A 24,107-nucleotide genomic window follows, 5' to 3' on the forward strand; every position below is an offset into this window, starting at 1 on the left:
AAATATATGTAAAATGGCCTATCCTGTTGTGGTGGCACCAACACAGGCGGTCTCGACAAATATTCTTTAATTTCTTCGAATGCCCGCTGCTGCTCTGCTCTCCAGCGGAATTCTTCATTGGTTCTGATTTTCACTAACTCCATAAAGGGTTCAATCCGCCCAGATAGATTAGAAATAAACCTCCTGACGAAGTTAATCTTGCCAATAAGTTGCTGGAGCTCCTTCTTGGTAGTGGGTGGCACCATAGTGCGTACAGCTTCCTGGCTTTTTAGGCCAATCTCTATTCCTCTTTCATGAACCAGAAAACCCAAGAACTGCCCAGCTGACACACCAAAGGTGCACTTTTTCGGGTTCATCCTGAGCCCGAACTTTCTAGTTCGTTCCAGAACCTGCCGTAAATCTTCCAGATGTCCCTCAACCGATGCTGACTTTACCACGACGTCATCGATGTAAACTTCTACCAAGTTGCCGATCAAATCATGGAAGATGTGGTTCATGGCACGCTGATACGTAGCACCAGCATTTTTCAGACCGAAGGTCATAACCACGTACTCGAATAGACCCACCACTCCGGGTACTCTGAATGCAGTCTTGTGTATATCTTCAGGGGCCATAAAAATCTGATTATACCCAGCATTACCATCCATGAAACTCAAAATTTTGTGACTGGCAGCTGCATTAATCAATATTTCTGCAACAGGCATTGGATATTCGTCCTTCAGAGTGGCCCTGTTGAGATCTCTGAAATCCACGCAAACCCGCCATCGGCCATCCTTCTTCTGTACGGGCACAACGCTGGAGATCCATTCAGCGTATCTGCAAGTCCTGATAAATCCAGCTTCTAACATCTTCTCTACTTCTTTCTTTACTTCAACCAGGACTTCAGCTTTCATCTGCCGTGCCCGCTGTTGGAATGGTCGAAATCCGCTCTTAAGAGAGAGCCGATGTTCAACTATACTCCTATCCAGCCCAGGCATCTCTGTGTAATCCCAGGCGAAGCAATCGGCATATCCCTTTAGCAAAGTTATCATCGGCCCTCGTAGAGATGGGTGCAACTTCCTACTTATAAACGTTGGTCGTGGCTTATCCCCAGGACCAATATCTATCTCCTCAAGTTCGTCAGCCGACGTGAAACCATATCCTAGCTTCCCCTCCTCCATTGGATCAATGCTGCAGATGGAACAGGAGACAGTAAAAAGAATTCCGGCCGATCGTTAAGATCGGCCGTTCCACGCATCCCATTATTTTCCAAGTTTTTACAAAAACAATAAGGTCGGCTGCCAGCACTGGCCATCCCATAACAACTATGTAGAACACTTGACCTCACAAATTCAATTTTTTGGGGCCGATTGCAGGAATCGGCTTCTATGGCTTCGCTGCAACGTCTCGGTCCTTGCGGCCCCTTTATTCTATAAGGCCAGTGGATAAGACCAGCCTTACTCCATTTTTTGTAGCCTCGATGCGGTCACACCCTTCTAGGCTCATCCCTGAAATCGGCTCTTGATCTTCTGCATCCCAGATGCTCATGGCAGCGTGCGAAATTTCGATCGAATCGTCTGCCTAGACCACCTCCACCTCGTCTCCATCCCACTGGATCAAACATTGATGCATTGTGGAGGGAATGCAACAGTTGGTGTGAATTCAGTCCCTGCCAAGTACAACATTGTAGGTACTTTTGCTGTTGACGACGAAGAACGAAGTTGGGACGGTCTTGTTTCCAATGGTGAGATCCACACTGAGGACGCCCTGAGCTTCTGAAGTCTGCCCATTAAAGTCACTCAGCATGACGTTGGTCTTGATTAGATCTCCGGTGGACCGCCCCAAACGGCGCAGAATTGAGTACGGCATGATGTTAACTGCCGCTCCCGTATCCACCAGCATTTTATTAACAGGCTGACCATTGATATACCCTTTAAGATACAAGGCCTTCAGGTGCTTGTAGTTCTTGGCTTGTGGCTTTTCAAATATCACCGGTCGTGGTCCCAAATCAAGCTGGGCTACCGACGGCTCCTCCTGGGTTCGAGCATGGAACTCTGCAGGAAGTACAAAAACCATGTGTGCATCAGCCGATACCTTCTTATCGGCTTCTGTTGACTTGGGCCGCCATTCCTTTCTGGGTGGGCGCGACTCTTTTTCCTGCACATAATGGACTTGTTCTGCCAGATCTGGTCGCGCTTTCCTTAAAGTCTCGATGTACTTGGCCTCGGCCTCCTCCAAGCTACGCAGCCGCTGAACCCTGTGCTTCTGGGAACGATTAAGCCCATTGGGGCACCAACGTGGACGATGATACCTATCTTCTTCTTCATCTTCCTTTCATGGTGACCGAACCCTCTCTTGCCGGGTTGGAGCAGGTCCTAGCCACCGGAAAACTGAATCCCTTGCTTCTGACTTCATTGGTCCACACTCTGGGCAATCCCTGACAGTAGGCAGTCGGCTCATACCTAAATCCCAACAGTACCTGAAGAACGGGCAGTGCCAATGATCACGGGCATCTTCGTGCTTCTTCAAGCGTTTTCCGGTGCGACGCTCATATTCTTCTTCCTCAGATTCTCGCTGGAGGCGCTGCTGGTATTGGTATTAATATTTCCTGAGAAGATCAGAGGAAGTTGGCCGTTGATTCCTTACATACCTTACTTGTCTCTCTGTGACGTACTCTTTATTCTCTTTTTGGGGCCGATCGCTGGGATCAGCCTCTCTGTTCTTGCCCTGGCGGCGTGATGTCACCCCCGCCATGTTGATGCCAAGCGCGAAATCCAGTTGTCGCCTTGCAGACCGGTCGTAATTTTCCACCTTGTTGACACCAGGGAACGGCTGAGTGTCGACTTTCATGGCGGTCTGGCCTAGGATCAATCGGCCCTGCTCAATAGCCGATTGGATTTGCCGACGGAGCTCCTTGCAATCACTGGTGCTGTGGGTAAAAGAATCATGCCATTTATAATATGATCTTCCTTTTAACTCCTGCGTCGTGGGAGGTTTGTATCCTTCTGGAAACTTCAACTGCTTTTCTTTTAATAACAAGTCAAAAAAAATTTCGACTTTACTCACATCAAAATCGTACTCCTTCGCCGGCCTAGTTTGCTTTACCCACTTGCATGGTACGGAATTTGCACCACGAGCCCATTCTGCAACTGATACTTCCATTTCTTCCTCGGAGTCATCGGCTTCTTCTGTATCAGCTAGCGCTACTTGGCGCTTAAATTTTTCTTGGTACAGCTCAGGGTGACGCTGCTCATGCGTCGTCAACTTTTGGACTAGATGCACCAAGGAAGTGAACTCCAATTGAAAAGCCAGATCTCTGATCGGCTTTAGTAATCCCAATGACGCCAACTCGACAGCTTCCTTTTCTGAGATCCATGTTGAATAACACCTGTTCTTCATCTCCCTGAAGCGTCGAACGAACTCTACCACGGTTTCTCCACGCTTCTGTCGGAGCTGCACCAGATCAGCAATTCCCGCCTCTGTAGCTTCTGAATGGTACTGAATATGGAATTGTTCTTCCAGCTGCTTCCAGGTTCGGATGGAGTTGGGACCTAATGACGTATACCACCCAAAGGCCGGTCCTGTGAGCAATTGCGAGAAGAACCTTACTCGCAACGGATCTGATACAGAGATCATACCCAACTGTGCCAAATATCAGCTCACATGTTCGATAGAACTAGAACCTTCTGCTCCACTGAACTTGTTAAACTCAGGGAGCCGATACTTGGGCGGCAATGGAATTAGATCGTAGTCACTTGGATACGGCTTAGTATAGCCGATCGCTCTTCTCTTTGGTAATATGCCAAACTGATCCCTCAGAATGGCGCTGATTTGCTCCGCTGTTTGTAATCCAGGGGCCGAGTGCATACTGTCATGACTCGGCCCGGTAGCATAAGTTGCTAGCCACGCTTGCTTGTCTACGTCGGCTCCAGAAACCCCTCCAACTACTTTTTGTGCGGAATGTACCGGGTTATTGCTGTCCGGTATGTATGCACACATGTAGCCATGTGGGATTTCCTTGGGTGGCTCGCTGAAGAACTGGTGATCCATGGGATCACCTCCCACTTTATAAACCACATAAGCTGGAGCGCCAAGTGATTCTGCAGCTGCAAGTGCATAAGGCAATGGAGGTGTGGTCTGGAATGGCAATTCTCCCTTATGACTTCCCAAAGTAGGCCCAGTTGGAGAATGCTGATGCTTCATAATTTCTTGGACCACTCGCAAAGCTACACGCTCAAAAGTGTTGACCAAACTTTCAAAATGCCGGTGCAATGAATGAGCCACCGCATAATTTACCTCCTGCCGCAAAGCTCTGGTACGATCTTCAGAAGGGGTAGACAGATCTACTCCATCAAGATTACCCTCAGGTGAAAACCCTCTCCACCTGACACCGTGGTTGCGAGTCCTTTTAAAAGAGCTGATGAGGTCAGCTTCAAATTGAGCCTTGATTTTGTCGTATCTTTGCTTATGCTCGGCAGAGAGCTCTTCATAAGTGATTGGATCATCTCTTGCCATTCTACCGTCCGCGGTTGACGCAGTCAATCGGTGATGATGAAGTCGATGAAGATGGTGACGACAAAGTCGATGAAGATAGTGATGACGAAGTCGATGAAGATGGTCCCACCGGGCGTGCCAGAATGTGTTGTCGGCCAAAACCCACTGGCGGGCAGTGATAGGCAACACGAGGAGCCGGGAGGCTTCCGGGACGGCTGGTGGGCCCCGGTCCCTCGGTCAACGGCCCAGTGATCTGGCGCGCACCCTGGCTTGAAGTCGCTAGGCGTGCCACCTGATCCTGCACCTGATCAGGAAGGTGTGACGTGTCAAACTCCTGCGTACACAGACATGTGTAAAGATTAGTCTGAGCCGTGGTTGGCTCATTACCTCCTCCCCGGTATCGGCTATAGAGAACCGATTGCATCAATACCGGATCGGATCTTTGGAACAGGCAACATACAACGTATATATATATATATATTTAAATAAGCCTTGCTTCATAAATATCAATCTAATCCAACCCACGATAACTAAGCCCTCACTGCACGATCGGAACATCCTACACGTGATTGAGCCTAACAGATACAAGCGAAAAGCCGATTCCTAGAGCAACCCCTGTTCAAGCTACAAGCCGATACTAACGCGTCCTGTCGGAACATTCAACTCGTTTGCAAGGCCTAATCATGCACATATCGAGCAAGCTTCTAAATAAATAGAAACTAGCCATAACAGATCGGATCTACTGATAAAGACGAAACAAGATACAATCATCGCATTCGTGATCGAACACGATGATTAAGCACACGAGAGCAACGAACAAAGCGTGATTAAGATGCAAAAGAATAACATCACTCTATGCATGCTAGGATAACTAATGCAACTCGCCATCTACGAGGCTTCAGAATGAGCAACATATGAACAAACGAGCAAGGGTAATGCTACCCCCGATGACGCAAAGCATGATCGGGGCCGCATGGCACTTACCCGATGAAAACCCTAAAACAGGGGAGGCCATGCGCCGAGAGTTGTTGATGAATGATTCCGTTCTTCTTGTTTATTCATGGTACATATTTATAGTCCATAGACTTGTCCTCTTTAACTAACCCTAACCAAACACGACACGAATCTTAACTGCCTATATCTAAATTACACGGCCTTTCTGGCCCCATTCTCCTGTACAGGGTCCGATTCGCAAGTTTATCGTGACTGCCTTCCAAGCCCATCTTGCTCCATGGCCCACTTCTGGCCCGGTCAGATTATGGCGATAACAGAGGTATAATATCAATCACTTGCCGTCCATCCACCTTTGTGTAATGATAGCCAGGGAGTAGGCTGAGCGAGCCGTCTTTGGTGGCAATTCGTGATCATTATGTCCATAATTGATTAGCACATACTTAGAGAGTGATTAGTGCTAGATTAGACCTAGAATGAGATAGAGCAAGGGTTACTTCCTTGTGCTTAGTCTTGGAGTGAACCAATCTTGTAAGCTTGGTTCGTCGGAAGAGACTTAGTGACCAGGAGCAGATCCTTAGTGGAGCTTCAACGTGAACAATGGGTGGCATTTGCGTACCGATACCACGGATAAATTATCGTGCGAGTTTGCATTCTCGCTAACCCACTCCTTTACATTTCCGTATTTCATACTTGCAACTTGAGTGCCTTTACTTTTTTAGTAGTTTCTTGCTAGAAGTGGCTCTAGGTTGCAAAAATCTTTGTGAGTAAGTGCAAAAACTAGATGAAACATAGTTGCAAACCTAGATAGTATCATCTACTTTATATTTGATTTGTGCAAAATAGTGGAAGCCATAGGTTAAGGTTGCCTACTTCACCCTCTCCTACTCTTAGGCTATACAAGTACTGATTCCTTTCAGGTCAATAGAAATAGTTAATTTAGAATCATATATTGTAGTAATTAGGGATAGCTTTTTATACTGACATATCTAAATAATTTAGATTCTAATTTAGGGGTTACTTTAGTCTACTTTTAAGAACCACATATATGGGTAATTTAGGTGGAAGTTTAAGGAGTTATTTTTAATAATAGCATATGTGCATAATTTATATGAAGATTATGTTATTATTTATGTTACATTTCATAATGGCAGATGGGGTTAGTTTAGACTACTATTTTCATAATGGTAGTGTCGGAGGAAATCTCCAGCCGGGTGGCGGAATGCACCCGCCTAATCCTAGTTTAGGATGAGTTTGGGGGAGACTTAGGAACGCTTGATCAAAGGGTGGATGAACATGGAAAAGGCACAGGGATTTAGAGTGGTTCGGTCTGCCGGAGCGTAATACCCTATGTCCACTTGTGAGTTGTATTGCCTGAGAAAGCATGTGAGTCCTGTGAGTCCAAGAGAACTTGTCCGTGTCTAACGAGCGCACTCTCCCTTTTATAGACTAAGGGGAGTGCATACACTGAGCGGGGCCCCAACAGGTGGGCCTGGCTATATATTAAATAACGCACCGACTGGAGCCTGTAATGCGAGAGATCCCGAGATCTTCCTCTCCAGCTCCTTCCTGTAGTCCCCTAATTGAGAAGTTGATGTGCGTATCTACAGCCAGGATATGGTCATGTGCCTCCTTACCGGCACAGTGCCTGCTGTCAGTGTTACGCACAGTGGAAGACGTGCTGTCACTGTTGGGCTAGTACCCTCTGATAAGCAAAGGGGCTACGTTGACCCGCCGCACTGTCGCCTCCGTGTACACTGTGGGAGCGCACGCCTCTGCTCTTCTGCAGCAGACCATCATCACCATTTGCTCATACACGCGGCGCTGTGAGATGACTGTTCACCGCCTGCCCGCGCACAGTGCACAGTGATGTGACGTGCCGCCTTGGAAACAGGCGGGCTTACCGTGGTGTCAGCATACCTGCCCAGTGTGTCAGTGGGCAGGCCATGCCCTGTCTTGGGCGCACACAGCCCACCTACCCGTATTTAATGCGGTAGTTGGGCTGGTGTCCCACAGAGAGCCTTCTGCCACGGGCACGTGGTAGGGTTGGCCCTGCAGCCGCCTCCTTGGCGGCACGTGGCGACACCGGACCCCTTCCCGGGGGAAAGGGAGGTCCGGGCCCCCGAGGCCAGTCCGGATGGACAGGCCCATAGGGGTCTGGCTCCCACACGTGGTGGCGCCGGACCCCCTGGGGGCTCCGAGCCCGTGGAGGCCATTCCAGAGCACCCTGCCCTTGTGGGTACATGGAGACACCGGACCTATAAGAGCATGGGAGGAGGTCTGGAGACCATAATCCTAGCTATCAGGCTCGGGCCGTACGCCTCATCACCCAAAGGGCAAGGGTGGGGTCACGGATAACCTTTTGCCCATCTGGTTGGACACTCTGTTACATGACTTACTAACAGATGAGGCCCGCGGAGATGCAGATCTCCTCACAAGGACTACCACGACCTCCTGGTCATTGAGCAGCTCCTTGGCGATGATCGAGGAAAGGTGGCCAAGCATGTGGTGGCGCGTGTCCAGCACGATGCGCTTGGCGCACACGCCGGAGCCGGACACCATCGCGCCCTTACCTGTGAGGCGGCAGCGGCGCGCTAAGGGTTTGAAGGTGGACACCCTAGCAGGAGGTACCCCTGTCTATATATACCGACAGAGGCCCTCGGACCCACCTCGGGTGAGGAACGAACCCGTAGGTGGGGCCATATCCTAGCGTTGCGCCTGGTGGATTGCTTGTGCTTGTCGTGTAGGGGCAAGAAGGACAAATCTCCCCAGCGGGATCTCCGAGGGGTCATCCTCTGTTCGCGTTCTGTGCGCCAGACAGTTCAGCTTCTTGTCTTATTCGAGCCTGTCCCGCTGCTCTGGCTGTTCGGATTCCACCTTTTCCCCCCGCCTCCAGTGACCGCTCCTTTGACTGGCGGGCCTGGGCCCACCGATCATAGAGGGTGAGAGAAGGGGGCCTGGTGCAGGCAACCCTTCGGCTTCTCCTCGGTCGCCGTGGAGTTCGAAGAGGTGAGTAGCTTTACTTAAAGGCACGCGCCACAGAGATCGGCTACCTTTTCGCACTTGCCTTCTCCAGATGCTGCAGCGCCCCTTCGTCTCCGCACGCGCTGGGCGATCAGCTTTTTGCGCTCGGCATTTCTTCCTCCTCTGCCTCCTTTTGATCCGAGTCCCCGCAAAGCAGCAACCACCGCCATGTCTCTACTTCGCAACCCCCGCCGCTTTCAGCGCCTGAGCTAGCTTGACGCGGTGCGCTGCCTCCTGGGGTGGACCTCGCCGGAGCTCTCCGGGAAGATCTGAGCGGGCTCGAGCTCCCTCAGTGACCTGGTTACCGGGGAGTCCATCCTTCAACTCGTATATCTCCTGCGGGCTGGTGCCGCCAATCTCCTCCTTCTTCCTCCTGCTCCTGGAGGAGCTCGGCCTTCAGCTCCAGCACCTCACCCCCCACTCCGTCCTCCTCGTGGCCGTTTTTGCCCACTTCATGGAGATGTTCGGGGGGTCCGTCCCTACGTCGCCATCTTCAGGCATTTCTATGCCCAGGTTGGGTCAGGGAGGAGCAAGCGCAAGATTGGTGCCTACTACTTGCAGCTCCGGCAAGGGACGTCCGGCTCCTACATTAGTGCCTTCTCTAGCGCCAAGTGGGAGGACTGGCATGACGACTGGGTCATCGCCACGACCGACGCCAATGACCGCCTGGAGCTCCCGACGGAAGGGCCACTCAGCGACCACAGCAGTTGGAAGGCCAAGCTGCCACTGCCGGAGGAGCTCGTCCTGGTCCTGAACTGGGTCAAAACTCTGGCAAGGGGCGGCCTGACGTCCATGATGGTGCTGGGCGACTTCTTGAGGCATCGCATTACTCCCTGCAATAGCGGTCCAGGATGGCCTGCATGTACACGGGGTCGAATGACTGCTGTAGGATCGTGCGCGGGCCCGGCACAGACCTGACCAGTGCGAAGCTGGAGGTCTCGATCCGGGTGATGACCGGCAAGACATACACCCCAGAGTCGCTGGTGCTTCTGAGGGGGATCAAGGCCCTATGCGAGGACCAGGCAATGCGGCCGGCGGTCCTGGCGTCGATGCCGACCCTCGATGAGGGCGGCCTGGTGGTCCGGCCGGTGGGAGGTGACCCCAATCGTGTGATCCAGATGCCAGGCACCTCGCCCAACTGCCAGCGGGTCTTGCCACGGAGGTCCGGCCCCCGCCGGGAAGGGAAAAGGGAAGGAACCGGAGCCGGAGCGCCGCCACAAGCACAATGTGGGCGCCTCCCCGACATGGAGAGACGACGAGGCACGGGGAGCAGCCTCCGCCTGTAGCAGCCAAGAAGAGGAGGGCAGGTCACGGAGGCTCCGGCGGGGCGACGGGTCCTTCGTGGGGGAGCCGGCCCCAAAGCGCCAGAAGATGGCGGAGCCGGGGGGACAGAGCAGCACCCAGGCTCCACCACCACCGTCGCAACGCCCGCAGCCGCAGGGGTGGCCGGAGGAGGCACTGCAGTCTTTACCGCAGCATCAGGTGACGCCACCGCCACCACCACCACCGCAGCCAGGGCCGCAGACCCCGCTCCTGCCACCGAGAGCATCCTCGGCGGGAGGGCCCCAGCAGATGACTGGGGAATCTTCCGTGGGAAGGGAGGATCCTGTGACAGTTCATGTACGTGTAATCTAGGCACATAAGTTGTTAGTGTGAAGTATGTGCTTGTGAGTGTAAAGCTTGTGTATGTTTGTGTGAAGCTTTTGAAAATTTATAGTGCAAGTAAAAGGGTATTTTTGTAATTACAGAAAAACTTAGGGTTGTTTTTGCAAAATCTAATTGGATAGGAGGTAATCTCGAAATAAGTGAAGGGTGGTTTTGCAAACATGTTTTCTTATTTTATCCCCTGTAAAAATTATGTATTTATCCGAAAGTTGCATTTGAAATGTATGTGTTGAATTGTGTAAAAGTTTGGGTAAAATGGTGAAAATAAGGGTGTTTATGTAATTTTATAAAAGTACAAGTCCTTTTATGCAAGTATTTGATTTACAAAAGCAACTTTCAAAATTACTTAGGACTAAAGTGTAAAAGGTGCAAGTCATCATGATATGTCTATCCAATCATTATGACGTGTCTATCCCATCATCATGACGTGTCATAAATGCTTGCATTTAGGTCCTGAATTTTATTAAGTTACGCTCTTTAGGACAAAAGTAATTCAAATCCAACTTTTGTTCAAAATTTAACATGTAAAGGTATAAGTTTTGAGTTTTTGAACTTAGGCCCTAAAGCAATGTTGTAGAGATTGAAAAACTCTCCAACTTTCATTTTGGGCATTTCTTCATTCAGGTTTTAGATGGATGGGAAATTTTGCTTTACAGAAAGGTCCCTGTAATTTTCTGAAATTGTGCATAAGTCCTTGGGGAAATCCATTCCTCCTTCTTTTCTCTGTGTTCTTCCTCTATTTGGCCTTCTCCTTCATTCACTGGCGGCTGCATCTATTTCTTTCTCTCTCTCCCGTCTATCCTCTCCCCCACCGGCAGCAGCTCTAGCAAAATTCCTCTTTTCCCGTCCCTCTCTCTTCCCTCCACTGGTACACGGCGCTCGGGCCGGCTCCCGGCGGCAGCGCAAGCGGGGGAGGAGGCGGGCGATGGTGCGCGCGGGCGCTGCGCGATGCGGGCCGGGCTCGTGCGGCACCGCGGCGGCTCGTCCGGAGTGGCGCCGAGCGATGGCACGAGCGAGCGTGCGGCTCGGCCAAGCGCAGGATCCAGGCGTACGGCGCTTGAGCAAGGTGGCACGGGCGAACGGAGGCGCGTGCAGCGCAGGAGAGCGGAGGCGTGGCTCGGCTCGGGCGCGGAGGCAGGAAGGGCGTGCGGGACGCACGCGAGCGCGGCTGGGGCAAGTGCGGCGGCCCAGGCGCAGCGTGTGCAGGTGGAGCAGAGCGCGGGGCGGCCCAGGTGTGGCGCCGGCGATGCAGGGCGGCTCGGCTAGAGCTCGGACACAGGGAGCCGGTGAGGGTGCGGCAGGTGCGGGCTCAGGCGCGGCGCGCGGGTGGAGTGAAGCGTGCAGACGGCTGGTGAGCGCAGACGCAGGGAGCGGGCGAGGCTCGGGACTGGCGAAGCTGGCGACAGGCGCTGGGACGCGGGCGCCAGCAGAGGCAAGCAACGGCGGCGTGGTGGCACACGGGCGACCTAGGAGCAGGGACAGCGTGTGACGGCGTGCGCAAGAGCGTGTGCAGGTAGCGCGTGCGCGGTGGAGCAGCAACGCGGGAAGGCGCGGCTGATGGCGGCGCAGGAGTGTGATCACGTGAGCAGCTAGCAGTGCAGGCACGCGACACAGGCGCAGGCGGAGCTGCGGCCGTAGCGTGGCAGCGTGTGAGCAGAAGAAGGGTGGCCGCAGCAGGTGTGGCGCGAGCCAAGGGCGCACGCTGTTCGGGCGTGTGCGGGAACGATTCGGCAAGGCCAAAGCAAACGCGGGACCGGCAACAGGAGAAGAAGGAGCTATGCAAGACAACGATGAGTAGTTGCGCGGTGTACCGAACGACGGTATGCAGGGAAGTCACGCGCGGTGCGGGAGGAGCTGCAGTGCGGTGGCTGCAGGCGGATCCGCACGGGAGCAGCGGGACCGTGCATGGAGGACGTCGGAAGCCGTTGAGGAGAAGACATTGGAAGGCACGGCCCTGATGCACACAAACCAAAGCCCTCGCGGAGGCGGAGGGGCGGTTATGGCAAAGCGAATCGGAAGGAGAAGCGGCGAAGCAAAGGTGGCAGTTATAACGCGGCGAATTCGGAAGGAGCAGCTGCGCGGGTGTGCCGGCCGTGGTTCAGCGGCACAAATGTGTAAACAGAGGAGGCTTAGCCGTGAGCAAGGAAACCCTGAGGTTCGCAGAGGAGTTGTCCTAGCGAACCAATCCGGCTCTGTCGTTTCGTCCCAGGGGTCCATGACATCCAGCAGCTCCTATTCCTCGTCGATCGCCGAGCAAGACCACAAATCACTGCGGGGATTACCTCTTCGGCCATTTTCTACCCACTACAATTCCCGACAAACTTCTTCGTCACCCACGAAATCTCGTCACCGTCGAGCACTTTTTATCACCGATCTTGTTCGCCACGGGAGTTCACTTTCCATCCGTTCTTCTCTACAATCAAGGCTATCCCAAGGTTTGCCCTGATCCGCCGAATCTTTCTAATACCGGCGATCCCTCTGCCGGAATATCGTCGTTATCTTCCTGTTCTCTGTTTTCCCTGACCAGGGACTTAATTGCTTCTATTTAGAAAGTTCTAGGGTGTTTTCTGTAAGATTTCAAGAGTCTTCTTTATTTTAAATCCGTGAACTTCTACATTTCATAGATTTCGTAAGAAGTTCATAAAAATACAAAATCAGTTTTGTTTGGACCTTTAGGTCAAAATCTACAAATTTTGTGTTGTGCTTTTGAATTGGAAGTCTTTGATTTGTGATCTAGGTTAAATATTAGGGAATGAGTGCTTTATTGAACCTTATATTGTATGCATATGTTATAACTGAAAAGTAATCATAGAATGGATGTCTCATATGGAAATGTGTGATATTTAGTTAATCCTTTTATACGAATGCTCATATCCTTGCCATCAAGACTATATCCTTGTCTTGATTGTTGTTTCCTGAAGTTCCTTGTCGTATAAAGATCCTTATTAATTCGTGTGCATCTACTGCTTAGCTAATACATCTCGACAGCTATGCTTCAGCGTCAGGTTATCAACCCAGCCACTTAGCATCCGTTTTCTTTGAGTTTATGATGTTTCTGCGTAACAGCTGTCAGCCGATACATTTCTTGTGATATGTTTCTACCATCGGCTGGTTAGCTGATACGGTTGTTATCTTTCTAATATCGGCTACTGTCGATACAATTCCTTTGTTATGTCCTACATCGGCTGCACATAGTCGATGTACCGGAGATTCACCCACAATCTTAGGGTTCTTGCTATCGGCCGATCCAAACCGGCGTACCTATCAATTGGCTACCCAGACCAAAGTACACAACCCTAGATCAGTAGGGTAGCACAATAGACTTGCCTCTGTTGGGCACGATCAAAGCACATCAATCAGCTAAATCTGATGCATTCTCATCGGTTAAGGCCAAAACCAATGCACCAACCAATCAGATAAAACAGAAACATGCTGATAATTCAATCGGCAAGATCCTCCCTTGATCTATCCTTGTAACACAGTACCTTTAATATTCCTATCTCTATCAGCCGTTTTAACCTTTGATAAAACCAAACCGGTTAATCTCTTCTGCTCATATACAGAAACTACTCATGCTGATTTCTCTTCTAGACAGAAATCAGCAGATTTCCTAAAACTGTATAGAGAACTCCCTTCTTTACCAAAACTATCAACTAAACCTCTGTTGTTTCCAATCGGCTCTGTTGTAACCCTCAACAAGTAGCCGATTCTAATTAGTTGTCCTCCTAAAGCTCTATCTACTTTAGTTTAGATCTTTTTGGTTGTTATGTGAGTAGTATGTTAAATGAGTGTTAGATTGCAACTTTATTGTGAAGTAAGATAGTTTTATATGCACACCTTGAATGTAATGTTGCATTGCATGTAGACACGACTACTTCAGCAAACGGTACCTACAAGATCTCCTAGGAGTCTGCGGAGGACTTTTTCCTGAAGACCAAATGAACGTCACCAAGGGATTATCAAAAGCCCCGAACCAAAGTTCAGAAGATCTTAACTTTATTGACTTCAGTCCCACCAGTAAAGGCAAGCCCCGAACATAACCTACTATTTTATTACACTGCAATCTATATCTATCTACGTATTCTATGCATTAAGTTCTTAGGAATTGCTTGAAACCCTAGATGCATGAATCCTAGGAACCAATGTATTGCACCTGAGGTCATATCGAATAGATGCTTTGCTAATAGAACCGGTAGAAGTCGGGTGATTTTCTGTCACTCACGCGATATAGGAGTTGTAATATTTACATTTCTGTTATCACTATAAGGATGACGGACGGGAGTTTTGTGAGGTATCATGGTTGAGGTGATACCCCGTCTGTGTTGTTGAATCTGTTAAGGTCGCAGCGTGTGGTAGTGCGGGTTAAGCGTTTGAAAGTACTAGCCACATGCCGCGAAATATGGTAAGCGGTAAGCCTAGTAACCAATCGGCCCGAGGAGTGGACATACCTCCCACCACTCGTCTTGCTTCTTCTGGTTACTTATGTTCGACGTGTGGGAATATGTGTTGCAAGGGCAACCAGGAATACGGGTTTTGTAGTCCCGCTACAGACGTATGTCCTGCACTTTGGAAGTGCATATGGTCCTGCAGTCACTTGTGGTGGACCTGTCCACGAGTCGGAAAGAAAGGCAAACGGTTGCTTCGGAACGACTCTTTGGTGTTCCAAGCGTGTGTGTTAGGTTTACCTTGCAAGGTTGAATTCGATTCAGAATCATCCGCTTCTCACGCAGATTGAGACTGCTTGATCCCTTTACCACATTGAGTAACAAGAGCAATCGTATTATTATCAAACATGATGATTGATCAAAGATTATACCATGCTTGCATAGATTTAGGTGCTTACCTAGAATGGATATTCAACTAGAACTTGAAAGCTAAAAGTTGACAATAAGGATCTACTCTTCGATGCTTTTCAGCTGAAAACTCTACCCAAAGCTAAAAGCCTTCATAAGTCTAGTTACATGGCTATGTATACCATGAACGGGTAAGCCTTGCTGAGTATTAGTATACTCAGTCTTGCTAGTTACATGTTTTTTAGGTAAAGTCTTTGAGGACCCTACTCTTCCCCTGCCTTGGCCCTATGCTCTTCCAGATGATTGGTCCGTGGAATGGGATCCGTTCCTGGCCAATGCTGATGGTACCGAGTGATGTCATGCCTGGGCTTAGCATGACATCCGTCTGGATGACGTGTTGTTAATCATCGCGTATGTTTTCCGCTGCCAAAAACCCTAACTTTAACAATTTGTAATGTTTTCTCTAAACTTGAAACTTCGTACTGCTTTTAGAAACTCTTGTAATGTAATTCACTGTGATGTAAAATATGATGGTGACTGTATCTCTGGACTCACCTTCGTGTGAGGTAACCTTATTGATCCTGTGTTCGGTGGTTTATCGGGACGTTACCCGACAGGCCAAGGGATTATACCTTTTGAAGCATGTTGGAGCCCTCGGGAGTGGACTCGCGTACTTGAGCCGGTATAATTTAGGTTGGTTCTGCCACAGCTGGTATCAGAGCTATAAGGTTACTCTGGAGATACATTTTACCTTAAAAATGCTTTCAGTATAAAAGTTTGACCAACAGAGTATTTGGCAAAACTACGTTGGATTCGTTAAGGATTGAGCTTAGTACGTAAAGCTCTAGGGTAATGCTTATAAGGGAAATAGAGGTGGCTATAATATATATATATAACCCTAACTACCAGCATTACTTTTCTATTAAAACTTAAATTCATGCACAACCCAACTTTACTTTCTGTAACGACACCTTTTATGGTGAGGTAAGAAGGTAAGGATCCTCAGCCAACTGAGGGAGCTTGGCCTTCCCGTCGGTGATGCGATCCGAACGCTGTTTCTCAAGCAGTGGCCTACTTGAGATGCTGCCAATGTACCAACTTCGGTTGACTACATTGGGAGTATAAGGTTCGGCGCAGGGTATGACGATCGCAGTTCATACCCCCGCATTTTGCGGTACCCCGTGAATACGTTGTTTTCACGACGTATGTTAACGTTGTCTGTACGACGGTAATTGTACAGATGCTGTTTCTATAGTGAACAGTAATGTTTAGGGACGCTTTCATGACATGCTGGCATGAAAGGTTCAGTATATACATACTGTGTTTTCTGCAGGAATGCTAACCACGATTCAATAGGTTCTGAACGGTTAGGAATATCGACTAGATATTACAGGGAGAGACGTATTTATATGATGCCATCGTACTTAACCACGTAAGACCAAGATTACTTGGCAGTTATTTTTGTTTGTGAGGACGTGTAGTACGTGCATGCATCATGTTATCTTGGATTGATTTGATTGCCTTGCTTGTTATGTTATTGTACTAAAATGTGTGCTTGTATCTGAATGCTTGCCTAGACTTTGTGTTGTAGGAGCCAACGTAATCTGCTAGGCTAACTTAGAGTTGAGAACGCCTTTTGTGAATCAAGTGGATTGGGTTATGTTTGAACCCTATCACCGATCTTAGCTTGACCGCTAAATCAAATCCTTGATCTTGTTTTAAATCTGTTTCGGCAGAACCATTGAGTTCTTTCCTTTGATGGTTACATCTTGATAATCATCAGTAAATCCTTCAATCCATCATTCAGTGATTTATTTATCCTCTCCTGATGTTGTACCCTATATTGTTGGTTATTCTGGTTACAACATCTAAAAGTTGCACCTTCAATTTTTGCTCAGATAATTTTGAATAAATTAAAAAGGTTTATGACAATAATTACTTTTTGAATACAATTCTCCCAGCAAAAGTCATACATCATAACACATACCATCTTTGGTTAGTGCATGGTGTTGCATTGTCATCGAAAATCCGTAGACTAACTAACGGGTATGCCTTTAGTACAGCTTTGGGTTGTCTTTGGTTTCCTTAATCTATCTTGTTGCTGTTGGCACTATAGGGTTGCTATTCCTCTTTTGTGGTGGTGTTTAATCACATGACCATGAGGCCGTGTCGGAACCTAAGGCCTCATGTGCACTGCAGTCACATGATCGAGCCATTAGGAGCGCACTGGTGACTAGGTATATGTGATGTAACCCCACTAAAATCTCTTTTTATGCAACCCAGGTGTTAGTTACGAGAGAACGGTTGTAGAGTGCGAGTCATATACATCATCAACTCATGAGGGTATGCATCATACTTTATGCATTTCTTACATGCATACCTTGCAAGCATCGTCATCCTTGCATCATGGTGTAAGCATTGCATCATGGTAATTGCATTGTGTTATATGCACCATTTCAGTCGTGCACGGAATCCTCCATCCTCATGTTGCACCATCATTGTAAACATACATCTCAACAGTGCATCAGTATAAATGGGTATGTTTTACAACCAACATCATCCAAATCATTCAAGTAATAAACTCTAAGCAGGAATATTTCAAACATCACTTATCAATCTCTCGTACTATCCTCACTTGCTACCTATAAGTTTTGTGATGAATGTCGCCGACATTTATCGTCCTCATGATGTGATCAGAACTCGATCACTTTTCTCTCTCTCTTCTCTTGTCATACTCATCCATGTATAATCTATTCATGCTCTCGTTATACTTATCTCGTCATACTCCAACGGTTTTTACCATCAACATCAAGTTTCTCTGGTGTGATTGCTTCCTGCCACTTCTGATGAGTGATTTGCTTCTCTTCCTTTAAAAGTCTTTCGTCCTGAATCTCGGGATGAGATTCTTTTTAGGGGGGAAGGCTGTGACAGTTCATGTACGTGTAATCTAGGCACATAAGTTGTTAGTGTGAAGTATGTGCTTGTGAGTGTAAAGCTTGTGTATGTTTGTGTGAAGCTTCTGAAAATTTATAGTGCAAGTAAAAGGGTATTTTTGTAATTACAGAAAAACTTAGGGTTGTTTTTGCAAAATCTAATTGGATAGGAGGTAATCTCGAAATAAGTGAAGGGTGGTTTTGCAAACATGTTTTTCTTATTTTATCCCCTGTAAAAATTATGTATTTATCCGAAAGTTGCATTTGAAATGTATGTGTTGAATTGTGTAAAAGTTTGGGTAAAATGGTGAAAATAAGGGTGTTTATGTAATTTTATAAAAGTACAAGTCTTTTTGTGCAAGTATTTGATTTACAAAAGTAACTTTCAAAATTACTTAGGACTAAAGTGTAAAAGGTGCAAGTCATCATGACATGTCTATCCAATCATTATGACGTGTCTATCCCGTCATCATGACATGTCATAAATGCTTGCATTTAGGTCCTGAATTTTATTAAGTTACGCTCTTTAGGACAAAAGTAATTCAAATCCAACTTTTGTTCAAAATTTAACGTGTAAAGGTATAAGTTTTGAGTTTTTGAACTTAGGCCTAAAGCAATGTTGTAGAGATTGAAAAACTCTCCAACTTTCGTTTTGGGCATTTCTTCATTCGGGTTTTAGATGGATGGGAAATTTTGCTTTACAGAAAGGTCCCTGCAATTTTCTGAAATTGTGCATAAGTCCTTGGGGAAATCCATTCCTCCTTTTCTCTGTGTTCTTCCTCTATTTGGCCTTCTCCTTCATCCACTAGCGGCTGCATCTATTTCTTTCTCTCTCTCCCGTCTATCCTCTCCCCCACCGGCAGCAGCTCTAGCAAAATTCCTCTTTTCCCCTCCCTCTCTCTTCCCTCCACTGGTACAGGGCGCTCGGGCCGGCTCCTGGCGGCAGCGCAAGCGGGGGAGGAGGCGCGCGATGGTGCGCGCGGGCGCTGGGCGATGCGGGCCAGGCTCGTGCGGCAGCGCGGCGGCTCGTGCGGAGTGGCGCCGAGCGACGGCACGAGCGAGCGTGCGGCTCGGCCAAGCGCAGGATCCAGGCGGACGGTGCTGGAGCAAGGTGGCGCAGGCGAACGGAGGCGCGTGCGGCGCAGGCGAGCGGAGGCGTGGCTCGGCTCGGGCACGGAGGCAGGCTAGGCGTGAGGGACGCGCGCGAGCGCGGCTGGCGCAAGTGCGGGCGGCCCAGGCGCAGCGTGTGCAAGCGGAGCAGAGCGCGGGCGGCCCAGGTGTGGCGCCGGCGATGCAGGGCGGCTCGGCTGGAGCTCGAACACAGGGAGCCGGTGAGGGTGCGGCAGGTGCGGGCTTAGGCGCGGCGCGCTGGTGGAGTGAAGCGCGTGGACGGCTGGTGAGCGCAGACGCAGGGAGCGGGCGCGGCTTGGGACCGGCGAAGCTGGCGACAGGCGCTGGGATGCGGGCGCCAGCAGAGGCAAGCAACGGCGGCATGGTGGCACACGGGCGACCCAGGAGCAGGGACAGCGTGCGACGGCGTGCGCAAGAGCGTGTGCAGGCAGCGCGTGCGCGGTGGAGCAGCAACGCGGGAAGGCGCGGCTGATGGCGGCGCAGGAGTGTGAACGCGTGAGCGGCTAGCAGTGCAGGCACGCGACACAGGCGCAGGCGGAGCTGCGGCCGTAGCGTGGCAGCGTGTGAGCAGAAGAAGGGTGGCCGCAGCAGGTGTGGCGCGAGCCAAGGGCGCACGCTGTTCGGGCGTGCGCGGGAACGATTCGGCAAGGCCGAAGCAAACGCGGGACCGGCAACAGGAGAGGAAGGAGCTGTGCAGGACAACGATGAGTAGTTGCGCGGTGTACCGTCGAGCACTTCTTATCACCGATCCTGTTCGCCACGGGAGTTCACTTTCCATCCGTTCTTATCTACAATCAAGGCTATCCCAAGGTTTGCCCTGATCCGCCGAATCTTTCTAATACCGGCGATCCCTTTGCCGGAATATCGTCGTTATCTTCCTGTTCTCTGTTTTCCCTGACCAGGGACTTAATTGCTTCGATTTAGAAAGTTCTAGGGTGTTTTCTGTAAGATTTCCAGAGTCTTTTTTATTTTAAATCCGTGAACTTCTACATTTCATAGATTTCGTAAGAAGTTCATAAAAATACAAAATCAGTTTTGTTTGGACCTTTAGGTCAAAATCTACAAATTTTGTGTTGTGCTTTTGAATTGGAAGTCTTTGATTTGTGATCTAGGTTAAATATTAGGGAATGAGTGCTTTATTGAACCTTATATTGTATGCATATGTTGTAACTGAAAAGTAATCATAGAATGTATGTCTTATATGGAAATGTGTGATATTTAGTTAATCCTTTTATACGAATGCTCATATCCTTGCCATCAAGACTCTATCCTTGTCTTGATTGCTGTTTCCTTAAGTTCCTTGTCGTATAAAGATCCTTATTAGTTCGTGTGCATCTACTGCTTAGCTAATATATCTCGACAGCTATGCTTCAGCGTCAGGTTATCAACCTAGCCACTTAGCATCCGTTTTCTTTGAGTTTATGATGTTTCTGCGTAACAGCTGTCAGCCGATACATTTCTTGTGATATGTTTCTACCATCGGCTGGTTAGCTGATACGGTTGTTATCTTTCTAATATCAGCTACTGTCGATACAATTCCTTTGTTCTGTCCTACATCGGCTGCACATAGTCGATGTACCGGAGATTCACCCACAATCTTAGGGTTCTTGCTATCGGCCGATCCAAACCGGCGTACCTATCAATCGGCTACCCAGACCAAAGTACACAACCCTAGATCAGTAGGGTAGCACAATAGACTTGCCTCTGTTGGGCACGATCAAAGCACATCAATCAGCTAAATCTGATGCATCCTCATCGGTTAAGGCCAAAACCAATGCACCAACCAATCAGATAAACCAGAAACATGCTGATAATTCAATCGGCAAGATCCTCCCTTGATCTATCCTTGTAACACAGTACCTTTAATATTCCTATCTCTATCAGCCGTTTTAACCTTTGATAAAACCAAACCGGTTAATCTCTTCTGCTCATATACAGAAACTACTCATGCTGATTTCTCTTCTAGACAGAAATCAGCAGATTTCCTAAAACTGTATAGAGAACTCCCTTCTTTACCAAAACTATCAACTAAACCTCTATTGTTTCCAATCGGCTCTGTTGTAACCCTCAACAAGTAGCCGATTCTAATTAGTTGTCCTCCTAAAGCTCTATCTACTTTAGTTTAGATCTTTTTGGTTATTATGTGAGTAGTATGTTAAATGAGTGTTAGATTGCAACTTTATTGTGAAGTAAGATAGTTTTATATGCACACCTTGAATGTAATGTTGCATTGCATGTAGACACGACTACTTCAGCAAACGGTACCTACAAGATCTCCTAGGAGTCTGCGGAGGACTTTTTCCTGAAGACCAAATGAACGTCACCAAGGGATTATCAAAAGCCCCGAACCAAAGTTTAGAAGATCTTAACTTTATTGACTTCAGTCCCACCAGTAAAGGCAAGCCCCGGACATAACCTACTATTTTATTACACTACAATCTATATCTATCTACGTATTCTATGCATTAAGTTCTTAGGAATTGCTTGAAACCCTAGATGCATGAATCCTAGGAACCAATGTATTGCACCTGAGGTCATATCGAATAGATGCTTTGCTAATAGAACCGGTAGAAGTCGGGTGATTTTCTGTCACTCGCGCGATATAGGAGTTGTAATGTTTACATTTCTGCTATCACTATAAGGATGACGGACGGGAGTTTTGTGAGGTATCATGGTTGAGGTGATACCCCGTCTGTGTTGTTGAATCTGTTAAGGTCGCAGCGTGTGGTAGTGCGGGTTAAGCGTTTGAAAGTACTAGCCACATGCCGTGAAATATGGTAAGCGGTAAGCCTAGTAACCAATCGGCCCGAGGAGTGGACATACCTCCCACCACTCGTCTTGCTTCTTCTGGTTACTTATGTTCGACGTGTGGGAATACGTGTTGCAAGGGCAACCAGGAATACGGGTTTTGTAGTCGCGCTACAGACGTATGTCCTGCACTTTGGAAGTGCATATGGTCCTGCAGTCGCTTGTGGTGGACCTGTCCACGAGTCAGAATGAAAGGCAAACGGTTGCTTCGGAACGACCCTTTGGTGTTCCAAGCGTGTGTGTTAGGTTTACCTTGCAAGGTTGAATTCGATTCAGAATCATCCGCTTCTCACGCAGATTGAGACTGCTTGATCCCTTTACCACATTGAGTAACAAGAGCAATCGTATTATTATCAAACATGATGATTGATCAAAGATTATACCATGCTTGCATAGATTTAGGTGCTTACCTAGAATGGATATTCAACTAGAACTTGAAAGCTAAAAGTTGACATTAAGGATCTACTCTTCGATGCTTTTCAGCTGAAAACTCTACCCAAAGCTAAAAGCCTTCATAAGTCTAGTTACATGGCTATGTATACCATGAACGGGTAAGCCTTGCTGAGTATTAGTATACTCAGTCTTGCTAGTTACATGTTTTTCAGGTAAAGTCTTTGAGGACCCTACTCTTCCCCTGCCTTGGCCCTGTGCTCTTCCAGATGATTGGTCCATGGAATGGGATCCGTCCCTGGCCAATGCTGATGGTACCGAGTGATGTCGTGCCTGGGCTTAGCATGACATCCGTCTGGACGACGTGTTGTTAATCATCGCGTATGTTTTCCGCTGCCAAAAACCCTAACTTTAACAATTTGTAATGTTTTCTCTAAACTTGAAACTTCGTACTGCTTTTAGAAACTCTTGTAATGTAATTCCCTGTGATGTAAAATACTATGGTGACTGTATCTCTAGACTCACCTTCGTGTGAGGTAACCTTATTGATCCTGTGTTCGGTGGTTTATCGGGACGTTACCCGACAGGCCAAGGGATTATACCGTTTGAAGCATGTTGGAGCCCTCGGGAGTGGACTCACGTACTTGAGCCGGTATAATTCAGGTTGGTTCTGCCACAGATCCCCCGATCACCCAGGGAGATTGGGTGTTGCCTGACTTCTAGTAAGCAGCTTACTCCTCATGCTTTTCTTTGTTCCATTTAATTTCCAGGTCCTAACCTCGTTGGTGTGTGGCAGGACCCTTTTCCCAGCCACGTCCTCCGCACCCTCTGGCGAATCACCGGCCGGGGGGTCCGGCCCCCAGCCAGCTCCATCCTCCTCTATTGGGAAGTTGGCGACAGCACCAGCAAGGCCACCGTCCCCGCCCGCTCCAGCGGAGGTCCGAGCCGAAGCCCCGGAGGCCGAAGCCGTAACCCCAAAGGAGGCAGCTCGACCTGTCGCGACGGCCGAAGAGCCAGCTGCAGCGGCTGTGCCTGACGCCACGGTGGAGGCCCCTTCTGCAGAGCCGGCTGCGGAGGAGGTTGTGGCGACGGTGGAGGCAGCCGCACCGGAGATCGCGGAGGTCCCGAGCTCCGACCCGCAGCCCGCGCAGGAGGACGTGCCGAAAGTGGTGTACAGGAGGCACCTCCTCCCGAAGCCAGTAAAGGTCCCGTTCTCCCGCCTCATGGTTAAGGGCCAACGGGTGATGGAGAAGATCGAGGAGGGCCTTCGGCAGGAGTGGGAGGAGCTAGAGGCGGAAAGCCTCTGGCTCTCCTACTGGGAATTCTGCCTGGGGGAGCGCATCGAGGCGGTCACCTCCCGCCACGCCGAGGAGCGAGCCCAGCTCGAGCAGGAGCGCGATGACCTGTAGGAGCAGATGCGCATGACCCTCGACTGAGAGGTGACGGTTGCTCGGTGGGAAAAGGCAGTCGTCCAGCGGGAGAGGCTGGCTATCGAGAGGGAGCTCGCGATGGAGGAGAGGTCAAAGGCTTCCCACGACATGGTCAACCACGCCAAGGCTGCGTTGAAGTTGATTGAGGAGCAGCAAGCTGACCTCCAAGAACGGGAGCTGGCCGTGGCGCAGGAGAAGGCCAGCCTCGCCGGCTACCGGGTAGACCTGGCAACCCGAGCCTAGGGCCTCAAGGAGCGGGAGACAGCCCTCCAGAAGAAGGAGATGGCGCTCCAGGAGAGGGAGATGGCGCTCCAGGAGAGGGAGGCCAAGATGGAGGAGCTCCTGATGGAGCGGAGCGCCGAGATCGACCGGGTTGTGAGGTGGGTCGGTGAAGCGAACCCCTCCCTGGATGCCCTCGGGCTAAGTCCCATCCAGGTCACCAGGGCCCCTCCTTCGCTTGGCGCCGTCCTCCCGATGCTGGACTTCGTCGCCAAGCGACTGCGATGCAT

General features: G+C 49.3%; 1 protein-coding gene across 1 annotated transcript; it reads left to right on the forward strand.

Annotated features, from left to right (window-relative positions):
* Positions 1-9,819: 9,819 nt before the first annotated feature.
* Positions 9,820-23,577, forward strand: LOC112892602 (skin secretory protein xP2-like). Its single transcript, XM_025959736.1, has 2 exons — positions 9,820-10,068; positions 22,939-23,577. Exons 1-2 carry the CDS (start codon positions 9,820-9,822, stop codon positions 23,575-23,577), a joined length of 888 nt encoding a protein of 295 aa, XP_025815521.1.
* The last annotated feature ends 530 nt before the right edge of the window (positions 23,578-24,107 follow it).

The sequence above is a fragment of the Panicum hallii genome, chromosome 5 (genome assembly GCF_002211085.1).
Source record: "Panicum hallii strain FIL2 chromosome 5, PHallii_v3.1, whole genome shotgun sequence".
NCBI lineage: Eukaryota > Viridiplantae > Streptophyta > Magnoliopsida > Poales > Poaceae > Panicum > Panicum hallii.

Excerpts from the sequence above, each read along its gene's own strand:
- LOC112892602 (XM_025959736.1), top strand. The coding sequence starts at position 9,820 with ATGGCGGAGCCGGGGGGACAGAGCAGCACCCAGGCTCCACCACCACCG. Across the intron at positions 10,069-22,938 it reads AGGATCCTGTGACAGTTCAT|GTCCTAACCTCGTTGGTGTG; the intron begins GTACGTGTAATC and ends TTTAATTTCCAG.